Genomic DNA, 26,218 nt, shown 5'->3' with positions numbered 1-26,218 from the left:
TACCAAGTATGTAGTCCAAATTCAACAAAAGCTATAATATGACTTCAGAAGATTCAGTAAATGAGTTGTATGAACCACTTTTAATCCAGAGTAAATGAGCAGTCAAGACATTCTTCGAAAGTGAGAAACGACATGATAATGTTCATTTTGGGGCTGAACTATTCTTATAATAGTAATCCTGACATTTAATCCGAATCAGATGTTAACGTCTCAATTAAGACTGGGTACATTGTAATGAGAGCATGTTCTGCATACAGACGTGTCATTAATGCTGCTTTTTCAGTAGGCTGATATCATTTGTTCAGAATCACTTCAAGCACATTTGTGCAGGCGTTACGTCACTGTGCCCTTCCATCTGTGAACGGAGACCTCCAGACACTCTGCCAACGTCCCCTTTCAGACTCACTCACCCATGTTAAAAAGAGCAGCATATGCTCCGCTGGATGACGCAGTGGCCATCAGGCTCCTTAACTAAGCTAAACCAGCAAAACCCAAACCAAAGCCAAAATATTTTTTCACAACCAATCTCTTCTAACCTTTATGACTTTTTTTTTTCTGCTGAACACAAAAGAAGATATTCTGAAAAATGTTGAAATCGAATACCCATTGACATACATAGTAGTGAAAAAAGCTACATAGATAATATAAAATATATGTAAAATATGTCATATATAAAGTAATTACAACCACAACATCAATATATTACATACATAATATATATAAAAAAAATAATACTATGGAATAATACTATGTTAATGGCTACAGGTAACACCCCGAGACTCTTCAAAATACCTACTTAGTCTTTAAGAGATGACAGACCTTAAATTTTAACTTTCTCTTTCAGAAAATACATCAAGCATAAATGGAAGCATCTCTGCAGGTACTTTTGTGATATTTGGTAGGTTAAGTCTTTCTCTGACATGATTTTTAAAACAACATCAAGTTGAGAGTATAATTTTACATGCAAGTCATGCAATATCCAAAATATATCAGATCTTCTTTTATTTTTGATATTTAAATTGACATCCCAGCATCATTATGTACAACAAATCCATTTTAGTTTTAGTATCAATTTTAGAATCCATTTGCACTGATACTAAAAGCATGGAGCGAATGCATTTAATGCAAATATTACAACAGTTATAATATTTGTCCCAGTTATGGACCCATGAGAGCTATCCAGCTTTGTTTTGTTTAATTACCGACAGCATTGACTTTTTAAAAGTAATAATAAAAAAGAGCATAGCTGGACAAATAAGATATCTACCCACATTCTGCTGTTATTTCTTTGGCACAAATAAACATAGCGCATCACATATTTAAATGTTTTTAAATTTCATCAACTACTGCATATAATACAAGCCAGTTTTGATGCGAACATCAAAAGTCAAAGTTTTGTGCCATAGATATTTACATTAGATGTCACCTGCGCTATTGTTGTCTGTTCAAAGGAATGCGTCAATGGAGCCGCCATTTTGGTACAGGATAGTGCTCCTTTGAAAAGAATGTGGGACCAAGGTGTAGTCGAGGACTGGCCAGGTGTGCGTTTCCCAAAATCATCGTTAGCCAACTAAGGTTGCAAGTTCTGTCGTTACAAACATAGTTTTTTGATTTGCCATTTCCCAAATCCGTCGCTCCAACAAACATTCGCAAACTGCGTCGCAAACTTGAGCACTTGCAACTGTTTGAAACATAGTTCTTGGCTGTGTTCTATTGCCACTTATCCCCCCTATGCCCTATTCATTTAGAACAGTGGTTCTCAAACTTTTTTCACCAAGTACCACCTTAGAAAAAAATTGTCTCTCCAAGTACCACCTTACGACGCTATTTTTTAACCAGTATTAAAAAATAGCGTCGTAGGCCTAATTAAGCAGCTACAGGTGTGCACAGTTTAAAAATGATGCAAATTAATTCCTATTATTAAGAATATGTATTATTGTCAATCACTTTAAACATTTTTAATAGTCTGAACATTAACTGTGCTTGCAGATAAAAAAAAAAAGTTTTAGTTAAAATGTGCTTTTAAAAGTTCATTAAAAATTACCTGTTCTTAAAAAGAAAAAAGAAAACTGCTGTACTTAAATCTCAAGTATTCATAGTAGCCTATTCATCAAAAGCTGGAGATGTTGCTTGGACCTTATGAATATAGGCTATATGTCATATTCCTACACTTTCAGACAAATCTTGAAATATATGTTAAATGTACATATGACAGGGTTCATACAGGCACAGCCTAATGAAAATCAAGGAATTTTAAGAACTTTTTCCAGCACCTAATTTTTTTTTTCAAGACTGACATGTATTGAAGACCTGAAATGTATTCTCAGCAACCCATAAAACATTGCATACGAATAGATACAAATAAAAACCATTAATAATAATATGTATTAATCATATATTATTAATATAATAAACCTGCACTAAATGCTTGTGATATCTTTTTTGTACTCAAGTAAAATTACTATTACACTGCTAAAATAACACAAATTTTAGTAAATAATACTAATATTAGGTAAAAGTACAAATTACTCTTTTAAAAAGTACTAGTTGGTTACTTTTGAAAAAAAAAATCAGATTTTCATTATGAAATCACTTTTTTTAAGTTTAAACCTGATTGAATGGTTTAATTGCTTAAATCCCAAAGCTACATGTATAGGAATTTGCACTAACAAAGGAAGTATGGTCAATTTTTCCTTTCATGACAATTAATATTTTTCAAAAGCACTGGTAAAACTACCACATAATCTTAAAGGCCATAGAGACACTTTTTGCCCATTTTTTAAACGATATTTTCAAGCTTTGAAAGGTTAAATTAAAGTATATGGTAAAAAGATTTAAATTTAGCCTTTTATTTACATTTGTTACACTATTTTTCTTTACAATATGGCAAATTTGTTTCTTAAATAGCTGTACATCACATGTAGATTTTATTTTACACTTGATCTTAATCTAAAATAGAAACTTTAAAAAAAATACAAGTACACTGTCAGTAAAAAAATAAAACAAATGGCTTCATTTTACTTGAGGTATTTAAAATGTGACAACAATACATTTATCAAAGCAGTGCTTTAAGAGTCTTATTGTTAATTTTGATAAATAAACAAGTAACAACGGATTGCTTTGACCTGTAATGCTTTAAGACAGATCAGAATACAGCTAAATGTATAAATCACACAAATACCTCATCCAGAAACATTTCCAGCATAATTCTTTTGTCGTAAAGAAACAAAAAAAAAATTCCACCTTTGCTAAAAGTAAGTTTCACTTTACAACACAGCCAAACAAGAAGACCATTAGCATTGTCATCGATCATGCATCAATCTAATTCTAAATACTTGATAACTTTGGGTCCGTGTACATTTTGTTCATTTGTTTTCCATTTTCAAACGGAATAAAGGAAATGGAGAAAACGGCCGTTTTTCCGTTTTTCTTTTGCTCACGAGAAAACGAAAAAACGAGATTTTGGCTGGATTTTCGTTTTTTGGTTTAGGGTAGGAAAACGGATAAACGACTTTAAAATTCATTTTACACATGTAGGCGGTACTGAAACGCCCACTTTCCTCTAATTGGTCAACCAAATCTGCGCTCGTGACGTCACCCTCAAAATAAAAGCCTTACACGCAGGCTTTTAATTATTATTATTTAATTATATATATAAACAAAGTTTACATATTCTATCATTTGAACCACACACAGTTAGCAGGCTTACATTCATTGCGTATGTATAAATTAAATAAAAACGTAAAGCAGTATTCTTAGACATTTGTCATTAAAATAAGGTCATAGTTCACTGCCAAGCTTCTTGCTGCTGTGCACCTGATGCAGAGCAAAGATAGCCATTTCCGAGGAGCACCTGGTTTGCATGATTGTTTCAGAACAAGGGCTTTATAATAATAATAATAATAATAATAATAATAATACTTATTATTATTATTATCATTATTATTATCAGTTACTAGTGTTTTTATTGTTTGGTGTGTTTTTTTTTTCTTTCTTTTTAATAGTTGTTAGCAGAACCAGAATAAGAACACTTTGGGCCCTGCTATAAAAACAAAGGGTACCATTTGTTTTCATTTATTTCTTCCTATTTTAATTATATATTGTAATTATTTATTTGATAATTAATACTATTTTATTGCAACGCCAAAGTAGGCCTGTCTTATTATTTTTTTTATTATTAAATTTGCTGTTATTGTAGGCTAGATGGCAGGCTTTAAATATTTTAAATAACATTTACTCATAACCTTACTAATTCGAGAGCCGAACCTAAAAAAGTTTAAGTGCAATAAGCCTTTACAATAAAGGGAGCCGCAATGCATATTTCTAGCGCATTCTTTCACTCAACAATTATTGCTGGAATAATGAAATAAATTTCAAATTAACTAATTAAACACATTATAGTTGATAAAAAAAAAATTGTGTCTAGTAGTTCCGACAAACAGATGAGCTCGCTACATGTGCGTTGCGCTAATAATTTGACATTTGCTCTTCTTGAGAAAGTGCTACAGAGGGCCCTGCTATTTCACATATAAGGTTAGTGATAAGTATTTTAAATTAGTATTGCACATTATTCATTCATTTTCTTGTCGGCTTAGTCCCTTTATTAATCTGGGGTCGCCACAGCGGAATGAACCGCCAACTTATTTAGCAAGTTTTTACGCAGCGGATGCCCTTCCAGCCACAACCCATCTCTGGGAAACATCCACACATACACACACACTTATACAGTACGGACAATTTAGCCTACCCAATTCACCTGTACCGCATGTCTTTGGACTGTGGGGAAAACCGGAGCACCCGGAGGAAACCCACGCGAACGCACTACACTACTGAATTAGACACACAATCTCAAAAAAAAAACTTGATGCTTATTTACATTATCTAAAGTCATTTCTTACGAGGTAGGATCTGTTGTTGTATTATATATTTTCGTTTTAATATGCAAATAATTTTCGTTAATTTGTAATAGGCCTATTGTCCCTCATTGCATAAAATAACCAGCCTTTGTATTCAATATGTTTGTAAATTGTCCATCCAGTTTGATGCAAGCTAAACAACATTTTGGCCTGTTTTGCTTATTAAATGAGTGATTTTCACGGAGAAACAAATCATCCATCCACACAGTTTTGTATAGGACCTGTGTGAACAAAAATATACACTTCATCATAGCCTATAGAAAAATGTATCTGTTTAGAACCAATTTTGTGTTGTATAATTAAAAATATTAAAAATACAAAAAAAAAAAAAAAAAGGAATAACATTTGAAGTGCAATGCTTCAAAGATCCAATACGCTGCATGCAGAGCCAAAACAAAAACTGCTTTGTTTGTTTAATAAAATAATAATATGAAATTAAAGTGAAATAGTTCCATAACCTGTATTATAACTGTAGTCACTCTAGATGACAAATCATCCGTTGCGCCGGTCAGTTTCACCTTTAATCAAGAATGTGCCAGAACCAAATGAGAATATTTACAGATTACCTCGGAATGAGACCTCGGTCTGTGAAGGATGCAGAACACAGAAACTCGTTGAGAATGGAGATGCATGTTAGATGTTTTATATCCCTTTAGATATTGTAAATAAACAACAAGTTTTTATAGAGATTGTGTCATGTCTTTTCTTTGACGCACGCGCTGAACAGCCCCGAAAAGGCGCCTTTATTTAGCCTGTAGCCTAAATAATAGTTTAGATTTTATAACATATAATGTTCCATTACTTTAAATGTATAATGTTTTTTAATATTTATGGATTATATAAAATATATAGTTTATATAAATGCGCTCTGATCATTCAAGGATTATGCGTTGCATATTCTTCTTATTCTTCATTATGGCTTGATCCGTAAATTGTGTATTTTATAAACTGATCGTTTGTAAGGACTAAGCTATTAATAACTGTAATTCCTCGAATGGAAAAGTCTTGATTAAAGAAAAAGATAACTTAATTCGACATATGCGTATAGTGCGCTTAATTCTGCGCGCATCGCGCGCTTTACCGAATTATCTTTTTATTTTTTATGCACTATAAATGCATCTGGCAGCACCGAAAAGAGCAAATGCCAAGTTATTAGCGCAGCGCACAGACAGCTAGCTCGTCTAGTCTGAACCAGGGGTTTTCAAACTATTCATTGCACACCGATCCCATTGCATTTTATTTAGGATAAACCACTTATTTAAAATTAATTAATTAAAAGGTGCGTACTCTCCAATACACCACTGAATTATAGTGTCATAATATTTAATAATTATAAATAAGATAGACACCTGACCTCCATTTAATAAACAATTTATTTGCCATACTCTGTTAATTTGAAGTTTAAAGTTTAAATCATTTATGTTAAACTTAAATTATTTAAAAACTTAAAAAGACTTAAATTTAGTCATTTAAGACATTTTAGGCCATAAGTTTACATACATTGACCGTTGCATTTAGTAGGCCTATTCTGGTCTAAATAAGCTTTTTGCATCTTAGGTGTTTACACACACAAATTAAGCAGTTTATACGTACATTTAATGTTACTTTGAAATTACTTTTGATGCAATAAATAATCCTAAATAGTTGAAAGTGTTAACATATTCTTGAAATGTAGTTATTTTATAACTATGAAATTTATTACTAAACAAAGTGAATCATTATGAATTTGCCAAGAAATAATCCACTTTACCACTGTAAAGCAATGCCCCACACTCACTAGAACGGTAGAACCTGGACTGTATGATATGTTATTTATGTAAAATAGAGAAAATAAGCAAGATGCGCAGTCTCATGCAGCCTTAGTGAAATATAGCGCGTGACAGCAATGAACTAAAAATAAAACCACCCTTGAAATGCTGGCGATCTTAATTTTTTCAGCTTACACTGACTGAGAATAATGTTGCACTATTTTATTAACAAATAATTAGAATGTTTTTTTTTCCTTCAACACATTCATCATTACTTTTGCCTGTGCAAGTTTCTTGCGCGCGCTTGAGCGCGAAGGCATCTATTTTCAGGTGCAAGATGCCACTTTGGGTGGCACCAGCACACTCTGCCACACCTGTGGCTATGTCCCTGCTACAATAATAATAACAACAACAACGACAAAATATTAACAAAAAATAATAATAATAAGACAGGCCTACTTTGACGTTGCAATAAAAAAGTATTAATTATCAAATAAATATTTACAATAGGCTAAAGGCATATATTAAATTAAAATAGGAGAAAATCCAATAGAAACAAATGGTACCATTTATTATAGCCCCATGCAGGGTCCAATGTGTTCTTACAACCATTGAATAACTAAGTAAATAATAATGACAATACTAATAATAATAGGCCTAATAATAATAATAATAATAATAATAATAAATTATTATTTTATACAGAGTAGGCTATTATTTAGGCCTACAATAGCTCTGAAACAATCATGTAAACCAGGTGCTCCTCGGAAATGGCTATCTTTGCTCTGCATCAGGTGCACAGCAGCAAGAAGCTTGGCAGTGAACTATGACCTTATTTTAATGACAAATGTCTAAGAATACTGCTTTACGTTTTTATTTAATTTATACATACGCAATGAATGTAAGCCTGCTAACTGTGTGTGGTTCAAATGATAGAATATGTAAACTTTGTTTATATATATAATTAAATAATAATAATTAAAAGCCTGCGTGTAAGGCTTTTATTTTGAGGGTGACGTCACGAGCGCAGATTTGGTTGACCAATTAGAGGAAAGCGGGCGTTTCAGTACCGCCTACATGTGTAAAATGAATTTTAAAGTCGTTTATCCGTTTTCCTACCCTAAACCAAAAAACGAAAATCCAGCCAAAATCTCGTTTTTTCGTTTTCTCGTGAGCAAAAGAAAAACGGAAAAACGGCCGTTTTCTCCATTTCCTTTATTCCGTTTGAAAATGGAAAACAAATGAACAAAATGTACACGGACCACTTTGAATACTTTTGACTAAATTTAGTCAAGGAGCAAAGATAAATAATGTCTACTTTAATATTGGAGAGATCGCGATTATATTCAATCTGAACACACAGGCGATCATGAGAGACTTGCAGTTCATTTGAAAAAAGCCTATTTAAGAGCTCGCATATCCGTTTTAGCGATTTGCGTACATGACTGCGCTGTCGTGTTAAAATAAAGCACTCGCCACATTTGCAGAAATTAGTAATTGCGCAATACCTCCATTCCCGCGCCGCCATTCAGAATGTATTCGGAGGAGTGACAGGTCAGAGGCTAGTCGACTGGCTGTCGGAGAGCGAAACGTGTAAGAAGATCATCAAATAGGCAGGAAATATGTCCGCGGTTTAATTACTCTGCTAGACATCTCTATAGTGAAAACATCCGAGAAGCATTATTCCAACAAAACATTTGTTTTTAAGTTGTTTTTTCTGTCTCTGCAACACAGAAAGCATTTGTCCCGCCCTTACGTTTCACGCAACTAGACAAGGTCGACTGTGATTGGCTACTTTTCATGTCAGTCAAATCACGCTTCAGAATCAATTCTTAAACTTCGGAAACTGATTTTCAGCAGCTTATGACACAATGCACTAAAATAAACATTCTAAGCACAGCGTTGTGATCGGACGCTTCACAAAACAGCCACTGCTGATCACATCGATGTTATATTACGCATTAAAGGATTAAAAGTGTTAATTGTTTCTTTCATTATTCAGCGGTTCCTCCGCGTACCACTTGGAGGAAGCCCGCGTACCATTAGTGGTACGCGTACCACAGTTTGAGAACCACTGATTTAGAACATTCTAACATTCAAAGTTGGAATTATTAAAAATAAAAAAGCATTAAAGCCATCTCTCTTAGGTGTAACTTGCTTTCAAAGTATTTTTAAAGTTCCGTTTTAGTGATCTTCATGTTTACAATCGTGCTCCCTTCGCAGTACACTTTGAAAACATTGATGTCATTTTGAACACAGCCTCATGGCGAAAGCTATAGGTGACCTATTATTTAAAAGCAGAATTTATGTTATGTCTCCAAAGCTTGTGAAAACAAAAAGCATATGTTAATTCTTTTAATTTATAGTAGATTATTTATCAGGTATCTGTACTGTATAGGACATGGGCCTGCGGGTTCGAACTTTCTGCAGTGGTTTACATGTGTTAAATTGTAAAAGTAGACTTTAAAAAAAATAATAATAATTAAATGAATAAGTAAACAATATCCTACTTAATAATAATAACAATAATCATAATCATCATCATCATCATTAGTATTATTAATAAAGTCTGATTTTTTCATTACTAATAAATAATATGTTCTCTGTGTTCAGCTATGAATTGTTCACACAGATGTATGTATAAGAGAACAGTGATGATACTAGTGCTAATGAAGGGTGAGATGTTGTGGTGTGGCGTGTGGGACAGGATGATGAATGCGTCAGAGGGGCGACGGGGACTGGGCGTAGCACCAGAGGCCTCGGCACCCCTGCTCGCTCATTTGGAAATCACTCCTCTCTCCGCAGAGCGACAGGAAGAAAGCACTGAATCTCAGCGGCCAAAGATAAACAAATAGCTCTTTTTCCCACCAAAATGCAGCTGGTGCCAAACTCTCTCAGAGACGATGATGACATAACACACCGTTACAGCAGGAGCCGTCCACAAATAAACACAGCACATCACGACTGTCAAAGAGATTTAACAACAGTTTACTATATTGGTTAGGAAAAATGGTAAACTAAAAGCAATTTGCCATTCGTATTTGTTTCCAATGTTAAAAAACATACAACTGTTGATTGTTAGCTTGTTTAATTGATTGATATTTACTGATACTTTGAATTTAACTAACACACATTAGTTTACAAAAAAAAAAAAAAACAGATTACAGTTATGATCTTATTGCAGTTAATGGGATTATATATTTAATTATTTGTTCGTTCATTTATCAATTCCCTCACACACATAATCAATTCATTTATTTTTAGAAAGATGAATTGTTTTCAGCATAAATAACCATTATTAAGGTGGTCACACTTTACAAACGTTTCATTAGTTTATGTGTTTACTAGCATGAACTGATTATGAACAATACTTGTACAGCATTTATTAATCATAGTTCAACATTTACTAATGCATTACTAACATCCAAATCCAAACTTTTTAACATGATTTAATGCACCATGGTTAACATGAATTGACAATGAACAACTGTATTTTCATAACTGTCAACTGACATGAACAAATACTGTAATACATGTACTGTTCATTCTTTGATCATGTTAGTAAATGCATTAATGAACATTAACTAATACAACCTTACTGTAAAGTGTTACCATACCAATGTTACAAAATAATCAATAAAATAATTGACTTTTCAAAAGAAAATTAATATTAGAATGATTATATAAACAAATTATATTTTAAAACACACTGCAACTAAATATGTTATACCGTATCAATATTTCACATTATTATTTTTTCACTATATTAACTGTATGATAATAATAATAATAATAATAATAATAATAATAATAATAATTCCCTACATTTATATAGCGCTTTTCTGGACACTCAAAACACTTTTTTTGGGGGGATCTCCTCATTCACCACCAGAATGCAGCATCCAGACAGACCGCAGACCATACACCAGCTGATTGGTGGAGAGTAGACAGTGATGAAGTCAATTATGATATGGGGATGGTTAGAAGGCCATGATGGACAGAGGCCAGTGGGCAAATTTGGCCAGGATGCTGGGGTTAAACCCCCACTCTTTTTCGAAGGACATCCTAGGATTTTTAATAACCACAGAGAGTCAGGACTTCCTTTTAACATCTCATCTGAAAGGCGGCGCTCACTGAGCAATATATTGTCCCCTTCATTATACTAGAGCGTTAGGACCCACACAGCCAGCCGCTTGAGCGCCCGCTGTTAGCATCACTAACACTGCTTCATGTATGTGAATGTAAAATGTATATGAAATGTGTTATGTAAATACACTTAAAGGCCCAAAACAAGACCAGATAGACAAAATGCCCCATAAAGTGGCATTAAATGAGCAGTGTTGGGGAAAGTTACTTTAGAAAGTATTGCATTTCAATATTGAGCTACTCCCCAAAAGAGGAACTAGTTGTGTTAATTAGCTACTTTTAATGGTACACAATGCATTACATTAGTTTTGAGTTACTTTTGCGTTACTTTTTATTACCTGGCTGAGACTTGATTTCTTTCAGAACATCTTTTTTAATAGAGTAGTTCTGCATCTAACAACACACTATATAACCTACATTTTCCCTGAAAAACACATGAAAAATATTTTAGGATAATGCTATCTCATAACTTCCTGATTCCAGAGCTTTACATGCCTTATATACAAATTATTGAAAGTTTAAAGCAGTGTTTGCTATTTTTGTACTATTTGTCTTAAGTAAAATCACTGTTTCCCAGTACTGGGTTGCAGCTGGAAGGGTATCCGCTGCATAAAACATATGCAGTTCATTTCACTGTTGTGACCCCGATTAATAAAGGAACTAAGCTGAAAAAAAATGAATGAATACATCACTTTCATTGAGACAATTTCTTTTTCCTTTTCTTTGATGCGTTTAAAATAATGAACACATATTTCATTGACTGTGTGATTCATTAGCCCCTTTCACACATACAGACCTTTCCAGAAAATTGCCAGGATCATGTGTGAACAGGCCCTTTTTGAAAATAATACCAGTAAATTCGTTCTGGCAATATTCTGGAAAGAGAAGTTGTAACATTATCAGTAATTTGGCGGAATGCTGCTCTGTGTGATTGCAGAAGGAAAATTGCCAGAAAAAGAGTGCGTTCATGATTAGAATGCACTGGTGTAAGACGTCTACTTAGAACATTGAGACGCATTCAAATCTGCGGTTTATGAAAAAAAAAAACTGAATATTTTTTCTAGACACATTTAGCTGCTAAATATTAGTCAGATAACATTTTATAACATTTCTATCAACTGTGTCTGCTTCAGTTGCTTGATGCGTGTGCACGTGAAGTGAAGGAGTGCTCGAGTGAGCGCCAGCACACACACATATTATGTACATCTGGATATGCAAAAGTGTTCCTCCATAAGTTTTCATCGAAGTTGTACACAATTTTTATCCATCCACAGAATTTGTAATGTAGTCAAGTGTGTTAACATTTAGGCGCAGTGAGTGCTTTTGGCTTTGGATGTCTCTGGGGCGAATTAGCTGCATGCATGCTAAAGCTTTAAATAAAAGTGAAACCATCAACAAAAGCCCAACCCCTTCTGTGTTTACAAATACAAGCGCAGCCTTTTAGGGCTCATTTCTGGTAAAAATGTCAGAATTTACAGATGTTTTGGAATGGATGTGTAACTGGTCTTTTTCTGAAAAATTCCAGAACTTCCTTGCCTGTGTGAACAGCGCTTTTTTGATTTAAAGTCGTTCCAGATATTTACCGGTAAGAGTGTGCGAAAGGGGGTACTTTAATTTTAATTCAACAATTTATTATTTTTAAAAAGATAATTACTTAAACATAGTACAAATAAAAAAGTAACTTTTTTTAACTCAAACATTGACTTATTTTTTTAAGTATTTTTTTGAAGTAACTCTACTTGCTACTTAGAAAAGTAATATTATTATGTAACTTGCGTTTCTTGTAAAGTGTTAACCCCAAAACTTCAAATGAAGATCAAAAAACCAAAAGCAAGCAAGCTCTCTCTCTCTCTCTCTCTCTCTCTCTCTCCTTCCCAAAATTCATCCTGCTCTCAGCAAGACGGTGCACCTCCAGCACCTGTCCTTCTCTCTGTGCCTCTCATCACCATCCATCTAAATACGACACCCTTGAGCCGAGATGGCACGGGCAGTTCTCTGTGTGTTTTGCATTGTCTTCGAGCGGCCGTCCTGATCTGGGAAACGTCTGTGCATACAAGGATAAAAATCCCCATGCAGGCGGCAGGAGATTAACTGCCCTCTGCCTCTCACATCTTCCTCTATTGATCGCCACAGATAAAAAAAAAATCCTCACACGCATTCACTAAGATGACATCACAGGCAAAGAGGCAGAACAAGGAGTCCTTGAGGTCAGAAGAGGCAGTGCAGTGGCGGAGAGAAGGTGAGAAATGATGAGCTCAGCCATCTCCTCGCTGGTAGCATTAAAGGCAAATCAAAAAACAAATGGAGAATTGTTGCTTTGGGTTTGCACCGATTAGCTTTGAGGTTATGTGTATGCTTGCTCACTCATAAACAATGACAAAAGCATAACCTTTGAACCGTTTAAAAAGTCTTACTGTTCTAGCAAAATGCACTGTAAATATAGATGACTAATCAAATGTTGTACAAAAATAAAAACACCCCTTCCTTAAAGGTCCTGTGAAATTAAAATGAGTTTTTTTAGATGTTAGTATCAGTCTGTTTTAAGGATATCTATTAGCTAGTGTGCTACAATTAGGGATGAAACAATTATAGATTTTGGTTGTACAATTAAAGTCTGAGGAATAACCATGGTTTCATCATGCTTATTTTGCACTCATTCATTTCAAAACACTACTAGTTTAGAAAATTACATGAAAACTCCTTATATTTTAAAGTGTTATTTATTGCGGCACAATAACCAATCAATAAATCACAAAATAATAATATAAACAAACAATAGTCTATTTCTCTTTAAACTTAAAAATAAGGGAAAAAATTTTTTTGGCATTTAAACATAAGTAATAATTTTACCCTAAAAATAAATGACACAACAATAAATAAATGACAGACAGACAGACAGACAGACAGACAGACAGACAGACAGACAGACAGACAGACAGACAGACAGATAGATAGATAGATAGATTATAATAAACAAATAAATGAATGAATGAATAAATAAATAAATAAATAAATAAATAAATAAATAAATAAATAAATAAATAAATAAATAAATAAATAAATAAATAAATATGGCTATTGTAAATCTAAGCTGCATATTAGCAAAGTATTTTCCTTTCAAAGAAAACAAATGTAGTTAAAGGCTGCTGGACCTCTTTCTGGACCTCTGTCACTTTTGGCTATATTACAAAATTTTTGCAAATTTCCCTCGGTTTTTGACTTGCGCTCATGGCTTTCTTTTAATTTGTTGCTGCCAATAACAAACTTGTGTATGCAAAAACGCACATTGCTATAAAGGTGCCATCTGAAGATGAATTTGCATAGGCTACCTGAATTGGAAACATTTCCATTCAATAAATGTGTAAATAATATGTGATGCTCAAATGTGCTTAATATAATACACACACTTATTAATGATTCCCACTTGTCTTCCTTGTGATGAAGAGTAGGCAAAATCTGATATATAGTGGGGGAAAAAGAAAAATTATTACATCAGACGCTGGATTCGAACCGGGTTCATGAATGATAGTGTCAAAACATGTTGTCCCACCCTTTACGAGCTCCGCCACTCCCGCTGCTGATGTTCGCTATCTTTAGTTTTATTGTCTCTGTCGATCAAACGGGGGAAATCACTCAGCTAGCTCATTGTAACAAGGTGTCCAACGAGACCCCACTTAGTTAACCGCGTCAACTAAACTCTCCCACTCGATTTGTTTTTCTTTAGTTATTAATTCGAGGACAAACTTACAAAGAACACCACTTTTCTCCTGTCTACCTTGCTTGCTTTTGCCATTACTTTTTCATTTGGTTTTGCCAAAGTAGAGTCATTCTCATGGTTATTAAGGGGAGGAGGCAGGGAGGGTTTTAGCGCTCGTGCACGTGCGCTCAGTTTCACGTTAATTCAGATGTACAAAGAGAATATGCAGTGTTTCATACATCTGAATTTTTTACTGCATATGCACATTTACAGCTTTGTGCGTACGCAATGTTTTAGTATGTATTCAACGCAAGTCTTCGTACATGAGGCTCCAGATTTTTAGAGTTTAATTTGTTCAAGTTCAATTTTGTTCAGTCCAGTGTGGTTTAAATTTCACTGCTGAAAGTTTATTTCTACATTAAATTATAAATTCCTTTCTTTACAATGGATTTTTGTAACATCACAAAAACATTAAGACCCTACTGAATCAAAAATACCTGACCATCACCCAATCTGGCTATATCATTCATTCATTTCATTTTCCTACGGGTCAGTCCCTTTATTCATCAAGAGTTTGCCACAGAGGGATGAATAGCCAACTTATCCAGCATATGTTTAACACAACGAATGCTCTTCCAGCTGCAACTTAGTACTGGAAAACACCCATACACACTCATTCACACACACACAGTGGCCAATTTAGTTTGTTTAATTCACCTACAGAACATGGCATTGGACAGTGGGGGAAAACGGAGCACCCGGAGAAAACCCACGCGAACATGGGGTGAGCATGCACACTCCACACAGGAATGCCAACTGGCCCAGTCGGGACTTAAACCAGCAACCTTCTTGCTGTGAGGTGACAGTGGTAACCACTGAGCCACCGTGTTGCCGTATGGCTATATCTCACAAAAAAAAAAAAAAAAACCTCATGATAACATCAGATAATTTTATTGCACTTTACAATAAATAACACACACACAAAAAGCTTTTAAACTGTCAACATAAGGTAAAGTTGACAGCATCGCCACAGTAGCAGCATTATGGTGATATTTTTCTAAATACTGCTTTGTTATTAACGTGTTTAGCTAGCACAGATCTTCCAGATCACTTCACAGTGATTTCGCAGGAGCCAGCTAACACAATAATAAGAGCATCATCATCAGCACGGCCCTCTATTCACTATTAATGGCCAGTGTATGTATTTGGCAGGAGAACGCTCTGTTTACAAGCAGAGCTGGAGGAGAAAGAGGGCAACAGAGAGATAGAGAGAGAGAAAGAAAGAGAGAGAGAGAGAGAAAGAGAGAGCGGCATAAAGCAAGCAGAAGGCCATGAAGGACTAGGGTCCTTAACAAGGACTGGGATTCATCCAATCCCCCTCGGGAGCTTCTTCTTCAGCTCACTTATAATTTATACCCATACAAATAACTTGGCTTCGATTAATAACTGACTCGCAAGGCAAAAAAATTTAGCTACAGTGCCTCTGCCAAGTGCTGTGTGTGTGTGTGTGTGTGTTTCTCCTGTGCCTCAGCATGTTTGGGCTGATAGACTGTAAAGGAGAAGGGCATTAATCGTAAAGAGCTGCTGGAGTGTGGGCTAAAGTTGCTGGCTGTAATACTGTCTGTCTGAATCATCGCCCCCTTCAGGTCCCGCTGTCTAGTTTTGCCTTCTAATGTGGCCTGACACTCAGAGAGAAGCATCATTCTCCCCTCACTGCTGATCAGAGGACATTAGAAAAGGGACAATTTAGTGAGGGATTAAAAAGGGCAATCTGCGAATGTCTCTTTGTTTATGGCTTTAGATTAGGAGAGTGTCGGAACTCTGGATAACACAATAGGCAATAACTAATTTTATATTACGTACAATAACAAATATTATGGATGATAATACAATCAAATGAGTGCACAGTGAAGTTTTTAACGTTTAAAAGAGCCATTTTTTTTTTAATTGGAAGAAAAAATGGCATTATTATTATTAGTAGCAGCAGTAGTAGTGGTAGTATTCATCCATTCATTTTCTTTTCGGCTTAGTGCCTTTATTAATCAGGGGTCGCCACAGCGGAATGAACCGCCAACTTATCCAGCACATGTTTTACGCAGCGGATGCCCTCTCAGATGCAACCCAGTACTGGAAAACACCCATACACTCTTGTATTCACACCCACACACACACTACGGACAATTGAATTTATTCAATTCACCTTTAGCGCATGTCTTTGAACTGTGGGGGAAACCGGAGGAAATCCACACGAACATGGGGAGAACATGCAAACTCCACATAGAAATGCCAACTACCCAGCCAGGACTCGAACCAGCAACCTTTTTGCTGTGAGGCGACAGTGCTAACAACTGAGCCACCATCAATTATTATTATTATTATTATTATTATTATTATTTATTTGTATATTATTTTGCTGTCATACCTACTTTATATCTAAATATCTACTTGCCTTCTCTGTCCTTTAAATATAATATAATATAATTTAAATAAAAAAGTAAAAATAAAGTATACAGTCCTGAAATAATTGGAGTAGTAGTAATTGGATGTAGTCGAAACACTAAGAACTTGTCAGCATCCACATACTGTAAATAAAATAAGTAAACATTAACATGTAAATAATTATTGACGTAGGGATGCAACAATATAAGATCTCATTATATGACTTGAGAGTCACGTCCATCCAAATATAGAAATCTCACTATGGCAATATATAGATCACATAATTAAAATACAAGTTTTAATTATTACAAGTAAATCTGACTCCCTTCATGTGCATGCCCGTCACACAGTGCCTGCAGTTAAACTTATAGCAGTTTATCATCAGTACAACAAAGTTATGTCCACTGCTAAAAGCTTTTGTGTCCTTTAAGCTATCACACCTATGGCATAACTTTGTTTTCATTTTTTCTCTGCAATAGATATGTGTTGTTGCAGGGGCTTTACAATTCATAAACCATGATGAATTAAAGTGAGTGAGTAATAGTAAAATCGGTCAACCGATGCATCTCTATTAACATGTAATCATTAAATGATAATATGCAAACCTATGTTTTAGCACAAAGCTCCTTGTGGTTGTGTTCTAAATGACTGGAGATTAGTTGTGTTTCCTTTCAACGTGGCCACAGTTTGGAACGGTTTGGAACATACTTTTCTAACAGCCGAGTAGTACGTTTAAATTCAAATGCAGTACCTACTGAGTAGCAGGTGGTTTCGGATGCAGTCTCAGTTTCAGGGGCTATCTAGCCCTTCCCCTTAGCGCTACGCCTTCAAGTTAAAGAGAATTGGGACTAGGGTTGTACTGGTATGAATTTTTCACGGTATGATAATCGTCTAAAACAATACCACGGTTTGACGGTTTCGCGGTATACGGTATGTTACAAATGTTACAAAATAATAGAACAGTGAAGCAAATTTGACTTTTTCCAAATAATATATTTTTTAGTTACTATAAACAACACAACTTACAATGAACAAATAAAAAAATAAGAAAATAATAAATAATGTGTCAAAGTCCAAATAAAGTCCAAATAAACATGGTGCAAATCCCCAGTAAAAAAATAGATATAAATATTTACTATACTATAAATAGTTACATAACGAAACTAGATTCAATATGGAACATCCTTAGGTTTTATGTGCCAGCATGGATATGGTTGTCTATCGATATGGATTTGGATATGGTTGTCTGCAATGCAGACAAACAGCTGCACCTTCATTTGTGTCTTTTGAAAACAGCAAGAGCAGCAGTTCGTCTTTGCTGTGTCACTGTTTTGTCATGTTTCTGTGCTGCTGTGCATGCAAAAGTACTTAGTATGAGAATTATTTCATGCAAAACTTTTTTTTTTGCGTTTTATTTAGCCGCGCATGAATGTATGCTCTCATTCCGTGTTGTTCAAAACGCTTGGTCCACAAACAAAAGCGAAACCTATGCTTATTGGTTGTGATATAGCGAGTTTGAACCAATCTGGGCATGGAGGAGGGACAATGCATCAATGTGTCATGTCTGATTTGTCCGGAGACACAGTGTGGAGCGTTTCTTTGTCAAATCAACGTTGTCAAATGTTGATGACGTAACTGCACTGATTCCGGAGCCTCTGAAAGTCCGCGAATGTTATGTTATACAGCACTGGAAAGCTGAGACTCTCTTCTTTATGCCAATCTTTGAATTGTATGTATCGGATCAGCGGATCAAAAGTTATTAAACATTTAAGAGCAATACTTATTTTTAGCCGCGGGCGGCTGTCTCGGTCTTTAAGGGTTAAAACCGTTGATATGCAATTGTTCATGGTATGATAATCGTGCACGTTCAAATCGTGGTAAACCGTCATACCGGTATATTGTTACAACCCTAATTGGGACATCCCTACCCTTCACACGAACGCAGAAAAACGTAGGGGTAATGGGTAAGGGGTAAGGGGAAGGGCTAAGGGGTGGAATTGGGGTTGGGCCTTAGTATTTTTAAGTAAGTTAAAAGAATGTTAATGCATGAATGGATGTTCAATGGCAAGGCATTGAACATCCTGCTTTTTCTGTGGTCATTTGCAAAGTTATGTGGTTACAAATGCTTGAGGGTACCACATTTATTTCAACCTATTATCAAACTAACTGGAATTACCTGGGCATTAAAGAATTTTATTATATGGCTGTCTGGAATACTCGATTTTGATTGTCAGTCACAACATTCTAAGGTATGTCATCGCAAGATAAAACCGCTAAATTATGCAGGCTTATCTGGGAATTTCGAATCACCTAAACTGTCAATGAACACATTCAAATCCATATACTTACATCCACATTCATATATGTCTGCTTGTCTGACTGTTTGGTGGAATCTTGTGTATGAATAATATGTAGGTTAGTCTATGCTCTATTTTTCTGGCTTTGTTTTTGTGAGCTGTGACTGTTTGGTGCCCTCTTGCTACAGAATAAAGTGCAAGTTAGTGTATACTCCATCAGCTGTTTTCATTTCTGTTAGCTTTGCTTTTAATTAAAGGATTAATCAATAATTATGGCTCTAAACAATGTTTTATGTTTAATTTTCATGTTTTGTGGAGAGAAGCAGTGTAATAAGTGGGATCCAGGATGGTTGTTTTTGCAGTATATAGCCCTTCAGTCTTATACAACTATATATATAGTCCAGGTTTCTCGAAACTTGAATTGAATACCCCTGAAATTATAGTGTGCAGTATCTCTATTTTGAACCATCTCCAATCAACACAACTGAAAATCTGAAAACTACAAGCAGGTACTTATCAAAGAAAAGCAATTCAGCCTGTCTGCAATGGATGGTATTGACTTTATAAGATGATGCCATTTCTGGCCTTTCATGTGCAACCTCTTTAAACTAAACATACCATAAATAATATCACTTTCATAATATATAGAAAAAAAAATCTGGTATCTTGAACTCACAGTCACCTTCAATGAGGCTTAGCGCAAAACAAAAGACAAGAAACAAAATGAAGAAGACCTGAGAGGCGCAGGCGAAAGACATTGATCGAGTGAAGAGATGGAGAATGTGTTACCAAATGAGTTATTTTATCGCCCTCCTTCACAAACACAGTTCCCACATTTGCAAGAGGAAATGATTGCATATCTGGAGTAAATGTGCTCTGTGAAATGGAGAAATCCAGCTGGATGAGGCACAGAAGAGAATGAGGCGTAATTTCTGTCCTGAAAGGTGAGAAACTGATGATGTTAGAAAAGAGAAAGATGGAGTGCTGGAGATACACAGCACCTGCACCGGTGAACATTCAGAGAGAAGAATAAGTTAGTGTGTTAGAGACTGAAGAAAGGTAGGATGGTTTCAGCTATGACCAGCACTGCTGTAAAGAACAAGCTATTTGAGAAATGGGGATGGAGAAGAAAGAAACTAATGGACAAACACAAGAGGTAAAAAGGGAAGCCATACCTGGGTACTGAGCAGCTCCTGTGTGAAAGGGAGAGAGGAAAAAGGGGAAAAAAGAGAGAAATAATTAGGAAGAAGTCATTCACCAAAAGACATCCCAAAGTAGCATCCAGGCAGAAGAGAAAAGAGAGGTACATATAAAAATTTATATTAGAACTATATTACAGTCACATTTAATGTATTTATTCATTCATTCATTTTCTTTTCAACTTAGTCCTTTTCACCCTAGTCCTAGAATGAACTGCCAACTAATCCAGCACGTTTTACGCATCAGATGGCCTACCAGCTGCAGCTTATCACTGGGAAACACCCACTCTCATTCACACACATACACTACGGACAACTTAGTTTACTCAATTCCCCTGTACCACATGTGTTTGGACTGTGGGAAAAACCAGAGCACCCAGAGGAAATCCACGACAACACAGGGAAAACATGCTAACTCCACACAGAAATGCTAACTGACCCAGCCGGGACTCGAACCAGTTTCCCACTGCGCCACCACACCACCCACATTTAATTTAATTTAATTTAATTTCTTTAAATACATAATTTATTAAATTGCATTTGTGCTGTATTATTATTGCTAGTAGTACTATTTAAGTAGAATGTGTATACATTTTATATATTGTTTTATATTATATTTTTATATTTAATTAGTTGTTAGTTATATACCACGATTCACCTATCACAGCCTCGTAGTTTCTTCGTTCTTTCTATTGTGCAATTTAACATGCTTATTTTTGTAACTTGTAACTGGGTTATTACTGTCTGCAGCAAGACCATCGTGAAGGGGATGACACACCAGATGCGCCACGCAGAGCCATGGATTTTAAAAACAATTTTGTAAACAGGTTTTTATCAGGGTAATGACTGTAACTGGCTCATCAGTTCACCGAACTCACAACTGTTTACTGACTGTAATCACAGATATAGGAGCACTGAAGTGTTTTAAAGTCACATCGATCAGCTGGTTTGTCTATAAGCTGAAATACAAGTGATTAGCTGATGAATTGTGACTTTAAAACAGCTGTGAGTTCGGTGAACTGATGAGATTTATGGCCAATCACAGTCATTTCTGTTGAGCATGTGAACATAATTGCAAATTAGCACTGTTTAAGAACATGCTCAGCAGCGCTCAAATGTTAGCAGGAAATTACAGGTTTTAAAACTTCAGTATTGATTTTTAGCGAATTCCAGTATCGTGACAACCCTAGCTATGACTCGGGACATTGTTCATATTTCTGCCACGCCATCTAAATATTTTCATTTTAAATAACATGCGAATGTGTGCATGTAGTGTCTGTTAATTCCAACCCCTATATGAATGAAGTTTGCTTTAGTTTTGTAGATCAGTGACTGCAGGAAAAAAAAAAAAAATTATGCTATATGCCACATCTGCACAAAAGATAAAAAGCTTTATGAACCTTTTCCTAACTGCAATGAATGTTTGCTCCTGACAACAGGTTTTGATCTATGGTTTCATTCTATAATGCTGGACCTTTTTTCTATGAAGGTTTGAATTATGAGACAACATGTTAATGCCTGTCGGAGAAAAGTGTATAAAGTGTGTAGTGAGGGGTTTTACAGCCTTAAAACATTTATTATTGTAAAAAAAAAATAATAAAGCTGACTACAGATTTTGCCTATCGCAAGTTATTTTTGGAACGTCACTCCCGCAAATTTTGAGAGACCACTGTAATGGTGTGTAATGTTAGTATAAATATATTAATATACAGTTGAAGTCTTGGAAGTCTGAATTATTAGCGCCCCTGAATTATTAGCCAAGGGTTAATTCAACACATTTCCTAACATACTGTAATAGTTTTCATAACATAAATAATAACACAAAGTTATTGTATAATGAAGGATTGTTCTGTAGACTATCAAAATTTAGCTTAAAGGGGCTAATCATTTTGACTTTAAAATGTTTAAAAAAAATAAAAACTGATTTTATTCTAGCCAAAATAAAACAAATAAGAATTTCTACAGAAGAACATAATATGACATACTGTGAAAATGTCCTTGTTCTGGTAAACATTATTTGGGAAACATAAAAAAGAAAAAAAATTCAAAGGGGGGCTAATAATTCTGACTTCAACTTTATACACATTAAAATAATAATAATAATAATAAAATGAAAAATGCAAGAAAAAATTATCAGTATGTTTAATAAAAGTCAATACATTCATTCATTCATTTTCTTTTGGGCTTAGTCCCTTTAATAATCTGGGGTATGAACCATGGATTTTGCGGAATGAACTTATCCAGCATTTATTTTACGCAGCGGATGCCCTTTTAGCTGCAATCCATCTCTGGGAAACATCCATACACACTCATACTCTACGGACAATTTAGCCTACGCATTTCACCTGTACCACATGTCTTTGGACTGTGGAGGAAATCCACGCAAACAGAGTGAGAACATGCAAAATTCACACAGAAACGCCAACTGACCCAGCCGAGGCTCGAATCAGCGACCTTCTTGCTGTGAGGCAACAGCACTAACTACTGTGCCACAACATCACCCCTAAGTCAATACATTAAATTTAAAATATAGATAAACATGTGACCCCATTAAGTGACTAATTTGGCTTTCTTAGATCCAAAATATACTTATGTTAAGTAGTTACATAAAACTGTGTCAGAAGAAAACAAACTTTAAGTCCCACATCAACAGGATCCTCACTCAGTAATCACTTCATAGTGTATCGTGAGCAGCCATTAAAAACAGCACAAGCCTCATGAATATAACAAACAATTGAGGGGGAAAAATTCATCGTCATGTCTCTGGCAGAACATTACTTTAACTCATTCAGCGCTCTTTCACTTGACGCGGCACGCTGTGAAACTCCATTAATTGCAACATGTCAACAGCACCTGGTCTTGAGCTCTTCTATCTGAGACTAAGGCTCCAAAATCAGGGGCTTAGCTAATGCAGCGCCTCTGGTACCCGCACAACAGTTTTAAAAAGCACTTAGAGCCGACATGGCTTTATGAAACTGTGCAATGAGTCAGAGTCTGATTAGAAAAACAATTTTCTTATTAGCATTTTCACCAAATTTTCATCTTAGCTAATGTGCTAATTAGCATTCCTCTTCAGGGACTCGACGCAAAGCCATTGAAGACGGATATTTGTGCCTCGGCTTTACTCATAGCATCTGTCAATTGAATTTAAACAACATTAGAGAAAGTACAAAGAAATCCAAGCAAATATTCAGCAGGTGACCATTGCATAAATCATCTCTCAGTCAGTCCCTCCAGGAATTCGTTTTACAGATTTTTGCGGTCTGAATGTACACCATTTCTTATGTTTTTCATATACACACACACACACACAAACACGCATGTTTGTTTTTGTGAAAAGTGGGGACAATACATAGGTTTCCATTCATTTTATACAGTCCAAATTGATGTTGTATTGCCCTCAGCCCACCCCACCCTTAAACCCAACAATCACAGGAGACTGTGTGCAGCTTTACTCTCTGATTAAAGTAATTCTGTAGGATTTATAAGCATTTTGAGAAGTGAGGACATCATCAATGTCCTCATATTTCACCTCCTTTTTGTAATACCTGTGTCATACCTATGTCTTTATACAGATTTGTGTCCTGATATGTCACTAAAACACGTACACACACACACACACAACCATCAGGGTATGTAAGTTATATAAAGAAAATACTTAAAGAAACAAAGAAAAATTTAATTTTAGTGTCCTATGAGAACAATCTAATCGAAGGTAACAAACTGCAGTAAAATGTACACTGTAGTACACTGTAAATTAACAATTACCATTCTGCTCTAAATCTATAATTATTTTGGTTGCCAGTAAAACTATACAATTTGTTATAAGTTTATAGTTATAGTTTATAGTTAACCATACTAACATTTACAGTAATTGTGCCGTAAAACTATACAACTATAACACTGAGCAGTTTTACAGCTTAATTTTAATTATTAAAGATACAGAAGGACAGTGAGTGACATCAGCAGAGTATATACATGCTTTGCACAGACCTACAAAACAGGCTTGAACCCACCAGACATCCTTCATCAGGTTTGGGACAGAAATTAAACTCAGCTTGAAAGTAATGTACTGTAATTGAATACAGTGTGTCCCCTATTTAGCATTTGTGGCATGATTCAATTGACAGCCACAAGGGACCAGGGGCCACCCTCGAACTCGGACCCCTGAAACATGGGCCACACGGAAAGGGTTATCCATGTTAAGTTAATGTCAGCCATCAGAATAACTCTGCATTGGTTTTTCAGCTGTAGGATTTGCAGGTCCTCTGACCGGAGAGCTTAGGGGCTGCCCAGTCCTCTCTTCAGGTGAGGTTAAACTCTCTGACCAGTGGCATGCATTAAACATGAGTTTTCCCACTTGAGAGACGCTCCCTACTCCAAAATGATAGGGACATTAACTTTGGGGTCAGCATGCATGAGCTGCATTAATGAACCCTTGTGTCTGGCTTTATGTGCGCGCTAACCTGAGAGCACTTCACAAAGTCCAAAGCCTGAAAGCTGGGCATTTAATAATAATAATAATAATAATAATAATAATAATAATAATAATAATAATAAAATATTTGCAGTTATAACTGGGAATGTATTACTTTTGAAAAAAACTATAAGTAATTATTATTATAAGTAACCATAAAAGCAGGTTTAAATATTTTGAAACCTATTTTAAAATTAATATTATAAGCCCCCTTAAACAATATGTATTTTTTGATTGTCTGTTGAAGAAACTACTGTTATACAATGACTTGCCTATTTACCCAAATAAGCCTTTGAATTGCACTTTAAGCTAAATACTAGTATCTTGAAAAATATGTAGTAAAGTGTTATGTACTGTCATCATGGCAAAGATAAAATAAATTTGTTATTAGAAATGAGTTATGAAAAATATTATGTTTAGAAATGGGTTGAAAAAAATCTTCTCTCTGTTAAACAGAAATTGGGGGAAAAATATAAAGGGGCTGCTAATAATTCTGACTTCAACTGTATATGTACAGTTATTTTCCTCCCTGTAAATAAGGAAAGGGAAATAAATACAATAGAATAAAAATATGAAACAAGCTGTGCTTTAAGCATCTTTATTGTAAGAGAAAAAAAAGTTAATTATAGATACAAAAGTCCTTCAGTCAGGAGCAGTAAACAATCGGCAGCAGAAATATTGCGCGCTGTCACTTTAAGAGCAGTGCGGTTCTAATTTACGGTTTCACTTTCACATGCCTTTTGATTCTCAACTCCTTAGTTTATTACATAAATGAGGGTTAATATAAATATTCACTAAACTGCGCGTTTTCACACAAATTTGCATGTATTTGACCATTAAAGCGCTCAAATTAAGATGACTAGATGTGTGTGCTCTGCTCGTCTCAGAGGCTGAGTGCACACACACAACAGCATGCGATCTCTTTCTCGCTTTTAAAAACATGAATGAATCGAATGTACATCAATGAATGATGCGCATCCCGTGCTGCAAAAGTTACATTACAGTGCCTGCTTTTAGTCATTTTCACGTGAAACTGAGCTTTGCAGAGCATAAATGTGTACAACTGGAAAGGGGCGCTATATGATGGAATAATTGGTTCATCTAGATTAATGTTTTTATAATCGTTAGGAGCCAAAATCAAAATCGAACTGAATGTCAATTAATCGTACAGCCCTACCATAAAGTATCATCATTCATTGATAATGTTGCTATTATACACTAATAACAGTATAATAATAATAAAAACTATAAATTACATTTAGATTATTATTATGATACTAATGATCTGATTATTATGCT

At 35.1% G+C, this 26,218-nt stretch overlaps 1 protein-coding gene across 16 annotated transcripts in view; it reads right to left on the bottom strand.

Annotated features, from left to right (window-relative positions):
* cadm1a (cell adhesion molecule 1a) overlaps nucleotides 1-26,218 on the bottom strand; it is a 462,767-nt gene that overhangs the window by 143,206 nt on the left and 293,343 nt on the right. For 9 of the 16 annotated variants that reach the window (XR_015519664.1, XR_015519666.1, XR_015519668.1 and 6 more), the window contains exon 2: nucleotides 20,419-20,436. The exons of the other annotated variants lie outside the window; for them this stretch is intronic. Coding sequence is in view for 5 of the 9 variants with exons in the window: in NM_001113551.3 (NP_001107023.3) it covers nucleotides 20,419-20,436 (18 nt within the window). In the remaining 4 variants the exon portion in view is untranslated. The remainder of the gene's footprint in view (nucleotides 1-20,418; nucleotides 20,437-26,218) is intronic. 16 annotated transcript variants of the gene reach the window in all.

This window comes from Danio rerio, chromosome 21 (assembly GCF_052040795.2).
Source record: "Danio rerio strain M-AB ecotype USA chromosome 21, GRCz13ab, whole genome shotgun sequence".
Taxonomy (NCBI): Eukaryota; Metazoa; Chordata; class Actinopteri; order Cypriniformes; family Danionidae; genus Danio; species Danio rerio.
The sequence above is the reverse complement of the archived record's forward strand: the minus strand, read 5'-3'. Positions and strand labels throughout refer to the sequence as shown.